Below are 19089 nucleotides of genomic sequence, written 5' to 3' on the forward strand. Positions count from 1 at the left end.
AACGTGATAGTATGTTGTTAAAACGTGATAATTTTATGTCCAGGAAGTGGCGGTATTATGCTAGGCTAGTACAGTGGCTAACAGGAATTGGTCATGTTTCCCTTCATGTTTGGTCTCCACGGATACGGATGCTGCTTTGCTCTGTGGTTAAAACCAATAATAGTATGCTACTCTGACCAGGATCCTAAACAGAACGGTGAATAATATTAATCATGTAAGTTATACTCAACATATGACTTAACATATGACTGTAAATAAGTAACTAATCATGAAAATTATATTTATTGTTATATTGTAAATACTGATCAGTAAACAGCTGTAACTTGTTATTTATTAGTAGCTTTAGCTAACCTGAACATTTCCAGGCCTCCTCTTAAAGCTCAGACAGAACTTCCTGCTGTCTTTCAACCACTCTGAAAAGCTTTCTTTCATGTCTACATCTTTATCTTTCTGCCTCTCCATCTTTAGCTCTCTGTCATCAGATGACAACACGACTCACACGAAAACAATCGCGCTTGCGCGCGTGCTGGAGGAGGCACACGGGAGTGCCACTGTGGACACAGAGTGGAGCGGGTCTCCTCTCTGCTGTGAGATTGACAGCTGTCAGTGCTTGGGGAAGTGGGCGGGGCTTACGGTACGCTGCAGAATGAGTGCTTTCTCACATTTAGCCGCCAAAGTCACTAGATTTGTCGCTAGTCACTTTAAAAAAATGCCAGAGGGATCTGAAAACTCGCTAAATATAGCGTTAAAGTGACAAAAAGGCCATGTGCGTGTGTTTTCTTAGCGTGAGAAATACAAAGTGTGGCGTGTGAGCGTGTGCACTTCACCAAATGCGTGTGTCACACGGTCAATGTGTGAGACTTGAGAGCCCTGCATGAAAGGAAACCTGACCAATTCCTGTTAGCCACTGTACTAGCCTAGCATAATACTGCCACTTCCTGGACATAAAATTATCACGTTTTAACAAGATACGTATCACGTTATAACATGATAGCGTTCAAATGTTTTTTTCCTGCGTGATAGCAATGCGCTTCCGTACATCTGCACTGAACTTTGCAGAAAATGAAATTCTTCAAGTTTTAATACTGAATCAGAAACAGTATTTCTAATTATCTTCATACAGTACAGTGGCGGCTGTGATACCTTAGTATATGTTTTGGTATATGTCTATTTTGGACTTATAGCCCCCCTGGAGAAAACTCCACCAGCCGCCACTGGTATACAGTATTAAGTTTATTTTGTGTACACATGTGAGAAACTCTGTGTTTGTTTGCAACCATGTGTAAGTCTGATATGATCTTTTTTTTCTGAATGCTTGTTCCCTGATCTGCTCCAGGTTTCCTCAAAGAAACTTTACCATCATGCATTTCATCTGACTCACCAGTTTGGCTGGCTTGGTTGTCTCCAGGGTCTCTGAGGAGATAAAAATAAAAATCTGGTCACTTTTACAAACTTGTCATAACAGAACTCTTACCAACTTAAAACTTTGTCACATTTTGTTTCAAGGTTTTCTTTCTTGCAACACCGTTATAATCTGGAGAAACATTTTGTTGCCAGGCATCTTAGCCTCATTTTTACCAAACAGATGTCCATCAACTTTACCTAAAGACTGTGGTTTACGGATACCAAAAATGAGGGACACTTTGTGTCAAGGTTCCAAGGGAAGATGAGGACCAGAGAGCACCAGGTAAGGTAAAAATCTCTTTAATTGGCAAAACGTAGGCACTTACTTAGACTCCAAAAACGTAGACACATGATAAGACGAGGACCCGACAACAAACTGAAACAGAAGTGCCCTTAAATACAAAACAAACATAATCACGAAAATCAAAGACAGGTGTGCCAAAACCGAACCACGAGAAACCAAAAGGAAACAACCAAAACCCGAACTGGAACCAAAACCGGAATCCTCACACTTTGGCTTTCTGCTATAAAGCAGAAACAATCACTATCTAATTAATACAGCAGCAACAAGTAACCTTAGCAACAGTCAAGCTCCATCCTTCAGCATACAAAATAAATTTATGACAAAATGTGGATAGAACAAGCAAAGATGTTTTTTTTTTTAATTTTGACACCAGAATTCAGAAAATGAATTGTTAGCTTTGCTTAAACCTGATCGGAGTTTCTGATCAAACAGTTTTAATAGCTTTCAATCTTCAGATCAGCTCCTTTAGGCACACTGTGGCAGACTGATCTGTCAAATAGTAATAAATTAAAATGTTTTTGTTTACTAAAATATAAATTCAGTTTCACAGCATTCATTCAAAGTTACTAAGGATTCTGTGTCCTGGAAAAAGTTTAAAGATGACTTTACAGTTGTGTAAAAAGCAAACATCCTTTTGTTGACTCTGATAAGATGTTTTGTGTCAACAGATTAAGGTCTTGACATTTACAGAACATTGGCTGTACTCATCCAGCAGTGCGCACAGACACACTCAGTGCCTCAATCCATCAGGATGGAGCAGATTGTTCACTGGATATTTTATAAAGCTTACCACCATGACCTCAAGTGGCTGATAAATGAAGGATTGCTGTTTTGTTTAATGATACCTAAACACTGGCAGATTAAAGACCACCACATTGTAAACCATTGGCAAATTGACAAAAAATTTCATTATCTTTGTGGTGAAAGCTCTGCAACTCATCATGAAGCTAACATAAAACCCTGAATTTAGGAGCACAATGTATGTTACTGCAGTTTGATAATCCAAAAGCACAAAAAGGGGGCCCAGATTGAAGACCTAATGGCCAAGTCCTCCTAGCAAATTTGATTTTGACTTCAATGGGTTTAATTCTAATTAAATAAATGAAAATGAAAATGAATGAGATTAATTCACCTAACCCTGATTTTTATGCTCAGTTTTGTTCTCAGTGTTAAACATGTTAAAATGTTACATTTTGTTTGTGTCACATCACTTTTTTTTTACGGTTAAAGTAGAATACAGCGTAGGGCTTCAGCTGGCGCTCAAATCATTGTGTCCTTACCTCGTTTTGGGACCTTTCCAGTAACAGGTTCCGGTGTCTCTGGAGATGTGTCGGCTCCATTGTCAACCAAGTGGATCTAAGACAAAGAGAAATAAAGCAGGACATGTCAGACATGTCTGCCATACCACGTTTCTATCACCAGCCCTTTGATTTAACTGCAAAGCTGGCAGTGATACTTAAAAGATAAACCAAAACAAAAATGAAACCATGTTCACTTAATTATAGTACATCCAAAGTGAGTTGCAATTTCTCCTTCACCAAAGCAACATTTAAAAATACATGTCAGTGATGGTTGGGTCCAGCCAGTCATCAGTCAATTTCAAGAGGATAAATAACACATGTAGCTAGAGGAAAATAAGAGTGAAACTTATTTTGGTACAATTTTAAGGTCTCATTAAAACGGAGCACCAGTTTCAATTTACTGATTAACGATATTTAGACTACTTAATTTTTTCATCCTTATTATTTATCAGATGTCAGCAGCTCAGCTTCTTATTTCATCCTCAGGGAGCTTTGCATGGCTTTATGCCTTCCTTATGCCCAGTTGTCTACAAGTTTTGCTGTTATGACAGCTTTTGTTTTTCTTAGTTTTGTTAATAAAAACTCGTTTTTTGAAGCCCCTCATGTCAGCCTGCATCCTGGGGTTCATCCTTGCCCGAAACCTGATAAACACATCTCACAAGATCTTGCATGCCACTGTGCATAAATCATTATACAGTTCAACAAAAAACAGCTTTAACTTTGCTCCCTCTCACAATAATATGATTTTAGTTTAAAACTTCGGCATGAAAGGTGGCAGGCGATATGCATTCCTTCAAGGAATGCTAGGGCTTTAATAGTTTTATTGAAATCCGTCTAGTTCTCTAGATTAAATTAAATTCTAATCTTTTAATAAAAATAATGTAGCAACATTTTTGGGTAAGATGTTAAAAAATACCAGCAACTCTAAAAAGGTTGGGATGTTGTGAAAATGTAACTGAAAACAGAACACAATGATTTCAAAATCTCCAAAATCAAAATTTTATTCACAATGTAATAGAGTAAACATATCAAATGTTTCAACTAAAAAACTGTCCAATTTTTAGGAAAAAAAATGTAAAGTTGAATTTTATGACAAAAACACATCTCAAAAAAGTTAAAACGCAAGCAACAAAAGACTATAAGTAAGTAAGTAGTACAAATGTAAAAACAGCTGGAGGAGCATTTTGCAACTAAATAAGTTAATTGGCAACAGGTCTGTAAGAGGATTGGGTATTAAAAGAGCATTTTAGAAAGGTTGAATCTCTCAGAAGTAAGAATGGGCAAAAGTTTACCTGTCTGCTAAAACCTGCATCTAAAAATAGTGAATAATTTCTCAACATTGTTTCTAGATAGAAAATTAGGAAGACTTTGAATATACTATCACCATAACATTATCAAAAGAAAAAAAAAAACTGAAGAAATCTCTGTGTTGAAAAGAACAAGGCTAAAAATCCATCTTGGATACCCATGATCTTTGGCCCAACAGATCACACTGCATTAAAAACATGTCTGATTCTGTTTTGGACGTCACTGCATGGGATCAGGAACACTTCCACAAATAATTGTCTGTAAACACAGCTTGTTGTGCCATACACAAATACAGGTTTAAGCTGTATCATGGAAAAAAGAAGCATTATTTGAAATTCTGCCATCTTCTCTGAGCCAAAGCTCATTTATCACAGATATTTAACCGCATTCTGCATCCATAACAACAGCATGGCTTTGTAGCAGAAGAGTCCAGGTGCTGAAATGGCCTGCCTGCAGTCCAGACCACTCACCAATTGAAAACATTTGATGTGTCATGAAATAGCCCTTCATAGACTAAATCAACTGATCGCCTCTGTTCCTTGATGGTAAACATGGCCTTGACCTGTCTTTTTTGAATTGTGTTGCTGTCATCAAATTCAAAATAATCTTTTTTTCCCCTGAAAATGGTACAATTTTTTGTGGTTTAGTTTAAACATTTGTTGTTGTTTTTTTGTACATTTTACATGTCAACTTTGGTTGTGAAGGAAAACAGAAAAGAAAATTATTTCAAATTTTTGAATTTTTTGCATGCAGTGTACTGACATCAGCTTTAGTAACTCTACAGTAGAATAATGACTCCCATTTACGTACTTTTAAATAGACATCTAGAAAGTTGGAAAGAAAATGGCGCTCCACTAACATGGAAGAATTCTATTTAACCTGGAGAGATAGCCTGCTAACATACAAGAAAGCCCTTCGTAAAGCTAGAACTGTACAACAAGAACAACCCCAAGTTTCTGTTTAGTGCTGTAGCTAGATTAATGAAAAGTCTCTGTTGAGCCATGTATCCCTATAACTCTAAGTAGTGATAACTTCATGAGATTCTTTATAAAGGAAATTACTTCAACTAGAGGGAGAAAATTGGTTGAAAAAAAGTTGCAAATCAATTGCAAATCAATTGTGTAAACATCTGGATAGAAATCAGACCCTCCAGGATTTTGTGATGTTGCGATCGCAACTATTAACGCAAAATCAAGCAAACCCCGCAAAATCGCAACTTTTTGCAACGTTGTCCAAAACACCGCAACTTTCCCGCAACTTTAACCCCAAATAACTCACGAAGAAGAGATGTGACGTCACATCCTGTTAACATCAGAATGCCGGGAGCGTACAGGAGCAGCGACCGAAGCCAAAATGTGCGCTAATGCTTCACATTTGCCCACAAAGATTTCAGCAAAGGACCGCGCAAAACACCGCAGTGAAGTTAGTTTGAAGTTGGATGTTGGATATTCGCGCTCCGCGGAGTTAGTGGCGTCTAGCTCACGGCTGACCCGAAACAGGAATGCCAATGTCGGCCAGCCGTTCTCTGCTGGCCCCTTCTCTCACGCACGGTGGTTCACTTAGGGACAGCAATATCCAACTTAAAACTGACTTCACTGCGGTCGCAAACCAGTTTCCTACCCAGCTGCAGGAGAGTGGGGGGAAGCTGCATTTTTGGTTTATATATTAAAAGTTATGGTTTTTTATTGATTTTAGTAAAAAAAAAAATTGCAACTTTTCATCGCAACTTTTTGGAAAATGCCCCGCAAAATCAGGCATCTTAGGCCGCAACAATCGCGAAATCCTGGAGGGACTGAGAAATAATCTGTTTGAGGAGTTTCAGCAAGGGTTTGGAGCTCATCATAGCACAGGAACAGTATTGGTGAAAGTTACTAATGATATTCTCCTGGCCCCAGACAGTGGACTTGTGTCCATACTTGTCCTGTTAGATCTCAGTGTTGCAACTGATACAGTTGGTCACACTATTCTATTACAGAGGCTTGAACGTGATATTAAGATGGTTTAAATCATCTTTATTTGATAGATTCCAGTTTGTAAAGGTAATAATAAATCTTTTTTGATACACCAAAGTTTGTCGTGGAGTGCCTCAGAGCTCAGTGCTTGGAATAATACTCTTTCCTTTTTATATGCTTCCACTGAGTAAGGTTATTAGACAGAATGGGATAAATTTTCATTGTTATGCTGATGATAGTTATATTTATCCATGAAACTCGATAAATCCAGTCAGTTACTTAGATTATAAGCATGTCTTAAAGAGAAAACCTTGATGACTCTTAATTTTCTGTTTTTAAACTCAGACAAGACAGATTATGGTTTTTGGACCTGAGCATTTTAGGAATAAACTATGTACTCTTTCACTTACTCTGGATGGCATTAATTTAACCTCCAGTTCTATGCAAAGAACCTTGGTGTTATTTTTGATCAGGATATGTCTTTTAACCCCCGTATGAAACATGTTACTAGGATTGTTTCCTTCCACTTGCGTAATATCACTAAAACTAGAAAGTCCCTGAAGAAACTTTGAAGGTGCAAATGAAAATGTCTCTTGAGAGTTCTGTACCCTGCAGAAAAGCAGATTTAATATCCATAGAATGAACTTTACATCTCTTTTGACAGATCACTGCTAACAGCAGCCTGAGTGACTCTGATGCAACTAACCCTAACCCTAACTCATGAGTATTGACTTCTTCAAAACCTCTCACCACAAGGCAGGCTTTGGGAATGATATCTTCTGAGGTTTCTTTTAACATACAGACCCATCTAGTCGGAATACATTTTTGACCTTTGTCCATGACCTCTTTATAGAATTATTATTTTTCCAATTCTCAATCTTTTGTTGTTTAGCAGCATCAAAAGAAATGTTTTTAGCAATGAGTACATCAGCCTCTGCGTTGTCAGATTCAGTGTGAAGAACATCAACCTGTGACATGTCTAACACTTGTTTTTGTCCTTCACTGCCATCAGGTTCAAGACTCTGTACATTGTACCAGTTTTTGTATTGTCCCTTGGCTTTTCCTGCTTTGCCTAAAACTCTGGCAGTGTGCTTAGTACAATCATATCTGTTAGTAAAAGTAACTGTTTTCAGTTTTACCTTTGTGGGACTGAGTATTAATTACCTCATTCTCTGTTTTGGTTTGAGTGACATTTTTGTCCTCTTTAGTCCAGACAGGACTATTTTTTCAGCCTGTACATTTACTTTGTTTGGCATAGACTGATGTACTCAGACAAGAATCCCACCATGTCTCAAAAACTACAAGTCCACCCTGACTAATAACTACACCAGGGCCCTTCCACTTTGTACTATTGGCTCTCTTATAGTACACTTTGTCTCCCATCTCATACTTTTCATCTGTAGCTCTTAGCTGCCTGTGCAATGCTCTTCTTATTCTGTTTGAGCATTCCACCTCTGCGAAGGTTTTTGTTAGATACTGTCCTACTCTAGTACTCATAGGAGTGTCCTCTAGAGCAGGAGGTTTATCAACCAAAACAGAAGGAAGATTAGAACTGTGACCAAACACAAGCTGGGGGGGACTATAACCATGCACATTGATCATACTGTTTTTGGCCATAAGGGCCCAGTCTAGAGCAGTTTGCCAACCACACCTGTTTTCCTTTAGAAGGATCTCAATCAGTGTCATGTTGTGTCTTTCCAACAGTCTGTTTCTCCAGGGACTGTAACCCGCTGTAGTTTTTGTCTCAATGTTTTCTGCCATGTCTCTAATTTTGTCATTGTTGAACTCTCCACCGTAGTTAGTGTGGATCCGTTTGGGTGCATCATGGGCACTTATCCATCAGTGAATGAAGGAGTTGACGATCTCAGAGGGTTTCTTGGTCCTCATAATGTTTCCAGCACTGAACCATGAAAAATGGTTGATGATGTGCCGATACTAGATGACAGATTCTAACTCGTGTAGATCCAATGCCACCGTTTCATTGTACTCTGAGGCCAGAGGCAAACCAACGGCAGGCTTGGGCTACTGTTTGCAGTAGTTTGTCAATTTTGCTTTGGCTTAGGTCTTTTATGTAACTATCCAGACAAACAAACACCACAAACAATACAGGTGCAAGTGGTATCAATGATAGCTGATTCAGTTAGGAAGATCTCGGAGTCTGTCTCTATCTTTGTAAACAAAATGATGTTACATTCTTCCATATTTCCATCTTGCGTCAACCTTACTTCATTTTTCCTATGCGGATAGTCTTTGGCCCAATGGTACATGCTCTGACAAATTGCACATTTTGTTTGCTTACCATATTTGTCGAGTGGATTCGGATTTGCTCCTCTAAACTTGAATGGTGATCTTTGCTCCGAAAAAAAAAAAAAAAAAACAGCCTCTTGAGTCTTGGTGCCATTTCTTGCTCTGATGGTTTTTCCCAAAAAAATCTGCTTTAGTCCCAACTTCATGGAGGCAAATGTCAAATCTGCTGTGAGGGCAAGCTGCCTGCTTTGCTCTATGAGACAAGCCGCATCCAGGAGTTTAAACGCTAGCACAGCGTCAGGTAGCGCCATGTTGTACTTCATACGATTGTAACGTTGCTCAAAATCTATGATGAAGTCTGCCATGGACATAGTACTGTCTTTGAATATTGAGTCCAAATAGGAGTATGCTTCATAAGCTCTGTCTTTTTCTTGTCTTAAAAAAAATGCATCCAATTTTGCAGACAAAGTTGTCATATTGTCATCTTTGTTCAGATAGTCTGCGGGTATCTCCAATGCAATCTCTCTAGCTCTCCTTTCTAGCCCTAGCGCCACAGCAAGTGCCTGTTTCGTCTTATTCAAATCCATAGCACATGTCCAAATGCTAACCTCATTTTTCCAGCACTCGTATGGTCTGGTTTCATCAAACTTCGGCGGTACGCTATAATTAGTAACCATCCTCTGCTACCATGTAAACGCCAACAACATGATGTTTATAGTTTTCCGAGAGGTTTATTCAGCAGCTATTTCACGTTACATACACCATCCGACTGACAAAAACACAAAACACAACTCTCCCCAAAACACGCGAGAACATACTTCAGCCTAGAGGAGGTTAACAACCTTAACCTTTGACCTTGAACTCTAAAGGGCTATTCCTTGACCTATCAGGAGTCTAGCTGTGAAGTCTGACCTTCCTACGTTACGCAATGTCATAGTCAGACCCTTCTTTCACATGTGACCTCGACCTTTGACGTTGTGACTTTGAAATCTCGCATTGATCTCTGACCCATGAAGGTTTTAGCTGTGAAGTTTGGCCTTCTACTACCACACCAAATTACAGCTCAATATGTCCACAAATGACTGAGTGGAAGCTGATAGATACTTTAGGGAACACAAAACAGCCGAAATTAGCAGAATTAGCATTAGCAGGGTAGAATTAGCAAAAAGCATGGCTGAATTAGAAATTAATATGTTGAAATAGGTGAAACCAGGGCTGAAGTAGCCTTAGCAGGGCAGAATTAGCATTAGAAGGTTATAAGTAGCAAAAAGCAGGACAGAATTAGAAATTAGTTGGGTTGAATTAGTATTAGAATTGCACAAAATGCAGAAGTAAAGTCAACATAAAAATCCTGAAAAAGAAAGCAAAAAGCAGAATTTAAAAGAGTTGAACAGGGCTCCGTGACAAAAGATAATAAAGAGAAACAGGAAAACAATAGTGTGAATGCTTATAAGCAACAAACCTTCAGACCAGCAGAAAAAAATCCTAAAACTGTAGAAAAAAAACTTGAAATATCTGAACAAAGCCTTTATGTTGAACAAGAGCTGAAAATACAAACACAGAAAGCCAAACAGGCTCTGCGTGATGTCATACCTGAACATTCTAAATTCTGTTAACACAGCAATGTAGCATGACAGATGAGTCAGACCAAAATTGTCACCTACTTTAAACTGAGATAATAATAAAACTGTACAAGATATCAAAAAGCTGAATCATTTAATAATAGCTGAATGTCTTATGTTTTGTTTAAACTTTGAATGGTGTTTCTAGGTGGAAGTATGCTTAAGTAGTTAGCGTTTAAATAGCAGTAAGAAATTAACAGTTTTTACAGAATTCCAGTGTATTTTAATAAGGAAACAAATTGCTGAAAAAGGCAGAAGATGTTTATGTACAGCACCCTGAGATGACTTTTGTTGTGATTTGACACTACATAAATAAACTGCATTGAATTGAATAAGGAAGCAAATAAAAAAAAAAGCTAAATCTCAAACATTAAAATAAGATCACCTATGGCAAGGGTGGGTCTCAAACTACTGGAATTTTTAATGGTGCATTTTCAGCCCATTTGAGAGCTTTAGGTAGAATCCTGCAGACAGTTACCTGTGACTGCCTCACAAAAATCCCATGATTCTCTTCGCAGGTGAAGTAGCGCTTGCCCTGTACCGTGCCATCATTCTTGCCCTTGGGCTCGTTCAGGATGACTCCCACCCATTTCCCAGAAGCAAAGAGTGTGGTGCCGATGTAGGCCACTGTGCCACACTGCTCCTTCCCTATCACCTCCACCAGGGAGCCCACTTTGATAGGCCGTCCACCCCCATCTGAGCTCATCCTGCTGCTGCCACTGCTGGTGGTCTGGGGGGAACAGAAAAAAAAATTAAAAACAGACAAACCATCAAAATTCAACATACTGGAAAAGATTGTATTTTATGAGTTTTATGAGCATAAGTTTCTTTGAAGGAACCTGCCACTTGGTGCGTGATTTTGTTTCTTCATCATAATGACTCCATAAGTAAATCAGCTATAAGCATGCATATAATGGTTCCTTTCTGGAAGTTTCAGTAAAATCTGTTCAAGGATTTATGAGATACTTTGCTAACAGACTTTCCTTCCAACAGTTTTAAAGAACATTTCAACCAAAAAAACTGAAAAATGTTTTAGCCATCACAATGTCTTAGGTAAAGCTGACAGGTAACATCACAGCAGATTATAGCTAAATGTCTATAGAAATGACTGACTTATGGTCATTTTTGTGTTTTATTGGTCAGCTGTGGCAGCCATTTTGTGTCAGGATTACTCTAAAAGTTAATGAGCTGAAGACGTGCATCCACTGATTACTTATGTTCTGAGGTCCATGAGATACTCTGCTAACAGACATTTTCATCAGTAGTTTACAGCACATTTTTAAAGACCACTGACAGCTACTATCATAAATATTCAGCTCAGTATCTTTAAAAAAGAAAATTATAGCCAAATTTGTGTTTTAAAAGATGAAAAAGAAGTTTCATTAAAATGTGTCTAGTGTATCAGGAGATATTTTGCTAACAAGTTGACATGTTAATTTTATTTTATTTTATTTCATATTTTTCTTTTCCAGTCAGAATGCTCAATGTTCCTGCTGTTTGTGTTTGTATGCATTGTATTTGTGTGCGTGGGGGTGCAAGCTGCTGTTCTATGTGTCAAAATAAGGGAGGAGCTCTCAGAAGTACATGACAAACAAACAGTCGCTGTGCAAAACCTATAAGGCATAAATCTATGAGTGAAAGGAGAGATTGGTTCTCATTAATGTAAAAATTCACATTTCTACAGTGCTTTATGTCAGAGATACAGTTCCCTCCAAAAGTATTGGAACAGCAACGCAAATTCTTTTGTTTTTGTTGTACACTGAAGACATTTGGGTTTAAGATCAAAAGATGATCAAAAGATGAGCATGAGACAAGTTCAGAATGTCAGCTTTTATTTCCTAGCATTTGTATGTACCTAAATTAAAAAACACAATTACATTAACAAACCAGAGAAGGTAAGTACCAGTGGGAAACATGAGATATTGCTGATTGGACAGCGGCACAGTTTGGCGGTAGTTATTCTGCCTGTAGCGTGATTTTGAAATGTTACCGGTAACCCAAATGTAGCTGTAGCTGCCGCTATCCAAGAATATTTTTGTTTCAGGACATACATACAAGATGATACTGGACATGCTCAGGACTGATCATGAAACTTCAGGTTCAAAAACCAAACATGCTGTTGTCCAATCAGCAATGTCTCATTGTTCCCACTGGTACCTACCTCTTCCAGTAGATTAAGGTTGTTGTGTTTTTCAAAATCTTCAAAACACAATTATTACATTAACCTACTGGAAGAGGTAGGTACCAGTGGGATACATAAGATATCAATGATTGGATGACAGCACCGTTTTGCTTTTAAACTGAGTTATTCTGCCTGTAGCGTGTTTTTGAAAACATGAATGTTATCGGTGACCCAAACATAGCTGCTGCTATCCAGGAATATTTTGAATCAGGACATACATACGAGGAGATACTGGACATGCTTTCAGGTTCAAAAACCAAACATACCATCGTCCAATCAGCGCTGTCTCATGTTCCCCACTGGTACCTGCCTCTTCCGGTAGCTTAATGTTGTTGTGCTTTTTAGGATGTCATTGTGGTTTTTCATTTGTAGTTGTGTTTATGAATTTGTTGATGTCATTTGCCGTTTTTATACAGACTTGGACATATTTTCTCTCATGGGATAGCTCCTGTGCAGAAGTCAAAATACACCTCTAGCCCTCTTGAGACAGGCTTAGAGATGACCGCAACAAAATCATGAAGGGTTTGAGACAGCTGCAATGACTCTGTGACTACTTTGAGAGAAAATCTGTCACACAAATTTGTTGAACATGTTCAAAACTTAAGTGACAAGACTGCAAGCCTCTGCAATGCAGGCAGGGAAATTGAGAACCCCCAAGAAGGTTTTGAGACATTTTAGAAACAAATGTCTTGAAAATACTGTTCACAGCTTTGTGAGACTAGAGAGAGACCGATTATTCAGCTGATCGATTCCAGTTGGTCAATACTGGCCACTGTTTAAAAATTGTAAATTAGCCATGCCTGTGCATACTTAATCAATCAAAATGAACATGCAGCAGCAGCTGTTACAACTAGCTTACTGTAGCCCAAAATCCTTTTTTTTTAAATGAGAAAGCTCTTCTTTATATCATTTTTAAGTGTACAAGTTGTTCTAAGGGTTGTTTAAATGTTTATGTAAGGCAATGACTTAAATGTACCAAAAGAGGGTGCTGTTGCTTTTTGTATTCTCTACAAGTGCAGCAATTCTGATATCGTTGTCCTACCGGGACACCGTAGTTCAGAGGGTTTTTTTGCGTGCAAGCTGCCATATTCCTCACAATATGCTTTACTGCCTGTAAGATAAGCAAAAGCTCCAGGAGCCCAGTGTAAAATATACATGAATATGAGTAAAACGAGTCATCGAGCTATTTCTGTTTGTTTGTTTATTTTAGTTTGCAAATAACTACAAACTAAATGTTTTAGTTACCGCACTAAACTTTTAATGAAAAGTGTGGTTTCTTTGTTCATATAATTACCATGTGGACGCTTCGTGTTTGGTTTGAAGAAGATGGCGCTATATGTCATAAATGGCTGTTTGTGGCTTAGGAGCAGATATAAAAATGCTTGTGTAGTATTGGCTTTAAAAGAGACAATAGATTTAATTTTTTATTTTTTTGGTGATGTTTTATTATTTTGAAAATGGATGAATGCTGACAGCATGCTTTACTGCCTGTAAGGTATAAGAAGAAGCATGGCTGGGCAAAATAAATGCTCCAAGGTCTCCCCATAACTCAGTACTCTGTATCTGGTGCCTCTGTGTCTGCAAGAAACACATCCCACCTTCATAAAACACCACTGGAATTTAATTTTTTAAACTTTATCTTCTGTGGAAGATAAAAAACCTTCCACAGATTTGGATCCATAAGCTCCAATGTGGGGATTACTATCATAACTCTGGTTCAGTCACTTCAAAAGGAAGCACCGCTCAGACCCTTGTTAATGCAGTAGGCTGACTTGACGTAAAAAAACAGGACTTTTGCCAGCAGCAGTTCTAACTATTTTCAATTTTAAAAGAAAGGCAAATAGAGAGGAGCACCTCTCAACAGAGAAGGAAACAAGAAACAGGAAGTTTTACTTCAAACGTAATGTTGTGAACGTGCACTGTCATTAAAAGGTATAAGCTGCTTACAGGCCGACAGCCTGAGATCAGTTTGTGATTCAGAGCAGTTTGTTATTGATGAAAAAATATAAACAATCCTTGTGTGATTAAACAAATGTCACATGCTGATAACAAGATCCCCACCCCCGCCAAAATCTGTCCTTATTTTTGATTGTCTTTCTTTCTTTGGAGTCTGTCTTTGCATAATTTCCAAATTAAACTTTTATGAATCTGGTCAGCTTGTCTCTCAACGCAATAGATCAAATTTTCTGGACGAGAAGGCCGAGCACAGGAGAGCCCTCTTGTCCCGACAGGACATTTCCAGCTGGAGACACAATGGATTCCTGGGGGAAGTGGAAGATTGTGTGTTTATCTATAATGTCGGTCGAGGATATTGAAGATGTGTACATAATTGAATTTTGGATAATAGGATTTTTGCTTTTTGGACTTGGTGGTTTCCTGGCATAACATGAAATTTGGAAGATGCAGGCAGCTGTTCGGGCCATGTCAGGGCTGCCTGCTCAATGTGAAGGAATGTGCTGAGCAGTCAACACTCAGACTCAGTGGCTGTGCGAACAAAGGCGCACACTGGATGTGACTCTTGTGAATCGCGGGCCAGCTGTGGAACTTGGAACTCACTGGCCAAATGGAATCGACCTTAGAGAAGTTACTGACTCGGCCCGGTAAAAGTGACCACATGAATTTTGACCTAAACAATTCTGATAACTGAATCTGTCTCCACTGAGTCGGCCTTGGAAGGCTGGCCATCTCAAAATTCTCAAAATTCATTTATTCCATTTAGATTATCTTAGCTCATGTTTTAGATAAGTTTAGTTTAGCTTTTTATATTATTGTGTGTTTTCATGATAACTCTTTATTTTTGTGTTTTCATGTTGTAAAGCACTTTGAACCGCCTTGTTGCTGAAAAGTGCTATATATATATAAATCTGACTTGACTTCTTTCATTTCCACTAGTAAACAACTAGACCAGGGGTGGCCAATCCTGTTCCTTGAGGACCACCATCCTGCATGTTTTACTTGTTTCTCTGCTCCAACACACCTGATTTAAACAATGGGTGATTAACAGGCTTCTGTAGAACACGAAGAGATAATTTAACCACACTTTTTCTCTCTCTGCTCCTGGTGGAAGATGGACGTGTTTTCTTTTCTGTCTCCTGAACTGCCTGAACCAAAACAATTACTGTTTGTGAATTTGGCTCCCCTAGGCTGACCTTGGTCAGTTATCTTCAAAATTTCTCCCCGGATTTTATGTAAAAAAGATGCTCTGCTCCCTCTGCCTAAGGACATCTGTGGATCTGCTCTGGGCTGGCTGATAAACATTCCATCATTATCAAAGACAATGGCCTCTGTGACAAGATTCATGGACCTCTCTACAAACACACACACTCATATAACACGCACCACACTGCGTCCCACCGCCTCTACACACACACATACGCACACTTTCAGCTGTTTCTGAGTCATCTCTGTTATCCCGCTCCCTCCTTCACTATCTTAGTAATTATTATGATGGCTGTTAGCGGGACTTGGTACTGTTAGTTAGACTCTTGGTACCTTTAGTTTAGCAGTTTATGTTAGCTTTTTTATCTTAGTAATTATTATGTTGGCTGTCTAGTGGGCCTCTGGTACTTAGTAGCTTAGCATTGTCATGTTTCAGTTTATGTTAGCTTATTTAGCCTTCCTGTACATTTAGTTTAGTTTAGTTTATCTTAGCTCTTATTTTGACTGTCTTAGCCTAATTGTTGTTTAGTTCAGCTTATCTTCATTATGATTTTATTTAGTTTATTTTAGCTACTATTTTGACTGTTTTAGCTCATGTTTAGATATGTTTAGTTTCAGGATTTCATTTAGACTATCCTATATTATGATGTTTCTGTATTTGATTATGTACCTGCTGTATTTGATTATGTACCTGCTGTATTTGATTGTACCTGCTGTATTTGATTGTACCTGCTGTATTAGATTCTGTTGTTGTTTCTGTATTGTAAAGCACTTTGGATCACCTTGCTGCTAAAAAGTGCTATATAAATAAATTTCACTTCACTGAATCAGGTGTGTTGGAGCAGGGAAACAAGGAAAACATGCAGGATAGTGGCCCACGAGGACCAGGATTGGCCACCTCTGAACTACACAGTAGCGACGTTCTTGGTCGGCCAGTGCACAGCGCACATCACAAACCCAGGACGGCAACTCCGCCCCACAAATCACCTACTTCAGAAGTTATTGACTAAAATGCTAAAAGCAGTTTATTTAACTTTTAGGTCAGATAAACTGGTCCCTACAATGTTCTGTGGATGTGTTTGACTAAATAGCACAAATGAAATGTCAATTTTTTTGAGTTATGATTTCAGTTCAGCTTTAAGCAATTTTTGATATATTATGTTAAATAAAAAATACATGTTGACCAAGGAAAAAAAACTGGTGCTGTACATCAGCCATCGGCTGCCCTGAATTCTAAAGATTGGCATTTGCTATAGAAAAACTTATTAAGAAGTGAGATTCTACCTTAACCCTCCTGCTGTCCTTGGGCCAAAGTGAACCAAGGCCTCAGTTTATACAGTAAGCTATTTATTTTACCCAACATAAAAGGATTAAACCCATACATAACATGCTCTGGGGATTATAGTAAAAACTCCTTTGTCTTTTGTATAAAAAAATATAAAAAAAAAAAAAAAAGCCAGGTGTCATCTTTAAAAAAAACAATAGTCTATTTATATTTTGTTACGGAAATGTGTGTTTAATTCAGTTCACAGTCTCGTACTAGTACTTAGTGCTGTCCTGTCCTGTTCGCCGCATGCTTGAAACAGAGGACTTGAGTAGGGTATGTTCAATTATTTAGTGTCACTCTTAAGCTAACACTGACTACAGATCAGAAAATAAATTTAAAAAGTGATAAAAAATATATATATTCTGCTGCTTTGTAACACTCAAAGTGCTTTGGCAAAAGCTGATGATTGTTAGCTTAAGATTGTTTTCCATTTTCAGAAAAGGATTTTACAAAGTACTGTCTTTTACCCAGGACTCTACATTTAAAGAGCTAAACTGTAAATAATACAAATGTGGTTTGGTAAATGACTTTTTGTGACACAAGGGAACAAAAACAACTATTTTAAAGCCTGAATGCAGCTGAAGTATAAGAATAAGGACTGATGTCATCCCTCTCTCTCAGTGACAGAGAAGCAGCCTGACTCAGATATGGATGGCAGACAGGAAGTCTTCTGTAGCTCCTGGATCATGTGTTTAGTGTCTGCTGTATGAGTAAAGGCATGCTTGTAAAAACAAAGGTTTAGACATCACAACAACAAAGTTGAGCCTGGCAGAACATCTGATTCAAACAAAGAGGTGATGATTCAGACAGGAACACCTGGAATGCAATAAAAGCTCCTCTCGGACAGCAAAAGAGGAGATGAGACAGTGAAACAACAGAACACGGCTAAGGACCAACTTCAACAACACAGTCTGCTTTTCATTGTACAACAGGGAATGTACACACACTCACCCGGGTGTGTGTGTTCCTTCTAGTCTGGAACATGTTTTCCCAAACCGCTGTTATATAGAGAGCATCGACCAGACAGAAGCGGGGTCAGGCAGCAAGTGGAGGGGCTTCAGTGTTGCTGAGCATCTTCCTATTCCTCTCTGTGTCCTCACACAATCCTTCAGCACATCTCTCAAAATTCCCCCGCCCTTCCTCTCTGCAGCTGACAGAGTCCTCAGGAGGTTTACTGTTACAGCAGGAAGTTTTTGAGGTGGTGGAGGGTGCCGGTCCAGCCCTCTGACAGATGAATCAAACACCAGAGCAACGAAACAGGAAAAACAAAGAAATAAGCAGCCACAATAAGTCAGCTGCAAGTGCATCAGCTGAGCAGCAGCACTGCACTGTGCTAGTGTCTGCTCTGGCTTCTGCAGGAGGGAGGGTGCTTTAGGCCCAGAGGTGCTGGGTCCTAAAGCCTGCAAGCACACTTCTCAAGAGCTTCTCAAAATAGACTATTAAATAGACCTATTTATGCTGACTTAGGATGATGCAAAAGTTCAAGACTATTTCTGCATATGTCTGTATGCATGTGTTCATCTTTCTGTCTGTTGGCAAAATATGGCTTGCACTAAATGGCTTGCACTTATATAGCGCTTTATCTAGTCCAAGGACCCCAAAGCACTTTACACTACAATCATTCACCCATTCATCCACACATTCATCCACTGATGGCAGTAAGCTACATTGTAGCCACAGCTGCCCTGGGGCGGGCTGACAGAAGTGAGGCTGCCATCACACCGGCGTCACCGAGCCCTCTGACCACCACCAGTAGGCAAGACGGGTGAAGTGTCTTGCCCAAGAACACAACGGCTGAGACAGCCGGAGCGGGGGCTCGAACCAGCAACCCTCCGATCACAAGACAAACCCCTACCTCCTATATCCTAAAATATCTCATGAACCATTTGACAGATTTTAATGAAACTCTCTGAAAACTCAGAAAGTAATGTTTAGATGTGCATCTAGAACTTCTACAACTGATTAACTTTTGGAATCAACCCATTCAAGATGGCCTACAATGATAAGTGACCTTAGAAAATACAAAAATGACTATATCTCAGTCAATTTTACAGCTATTGACATAAAATTCAGTGTGATAGTGACCGAAAGAACGAGATCGCGAATACAATGAGTTTCCTCCACAGGGTGTCTGGGCTCTCCCTTAGAGATAGGGTGAGAAGCTCGGTCATCCGGGAGGGACTCAGAGTAGAGCCGCTGCTCCTCCATGTCGAGAGGAGCCAGTTGAGGTGGCTCGGGCATCTGGTGAGGATGCCTCCTGGACGCCTCCCTGGTGAGGTGTTC

The 19089-nt window shown here is 39.0% G+C and overlaps 1 protein-coding gene across 7 annotated transcripts in view; it reads right to left on the bottom strand.

Moving 5' to 3' along the window:
- Positions 1–18133, bottom strand: part of dctn1b (dynactin 1b) — an 80912-nt gene extending 62779 nt beyond the window's left edge. For 3 of the 7 annotated variants that reach the window (XM_037977675.1, XM_037977672.1, XM_037977674.1), the window contains exons 1-4: positions 17758–18133; positions 10617–10868; positions 2989–3064; positions 1382–1413 (exon numbers count right to left, since the gene is read on the bottom strand). In XM_037977675.1, coding sequence (XP_037833603.1) covers positions 1382–1413; positions 2989–3064; positions 10617–10868; positions 17758–17790 — 393 coding nt within the window. In that variant the 5' untranslated portion in view covers positions 17791–18133. Of the gene's footprint in view, positions 1–1381; positions 1414–2988; positions 3065–8568; positions 8686–10616; positions 10869–17757 lie in introns of those variants that run through there. The other 4 variants (XM_037977676.1, XM_037977673.1, XM_037977678.1 and 1 more) reach the window with 3 other exon arrangements.
- Positions 18134–19089: the final 956 nt, after the last annotated feature.

The sequence above is a fragment of the Kryptolebias marmoratus genome, linkage group LG10 (genome assembly GCF_001649575.2).
Source record: "Kryptolebias marmoratus isolate JLee-2015 linkage group LG10, ASM164957v2, whole genome shotgun sequence".
Taxonomy (NCBI): domain Eukaryota; kingdom Metazoa; phylum Chordata; class Actinopteri; order Cyprinodontiformes; family Rivulidae; genus Kryptolebias; species Kryptolebias marmoratus.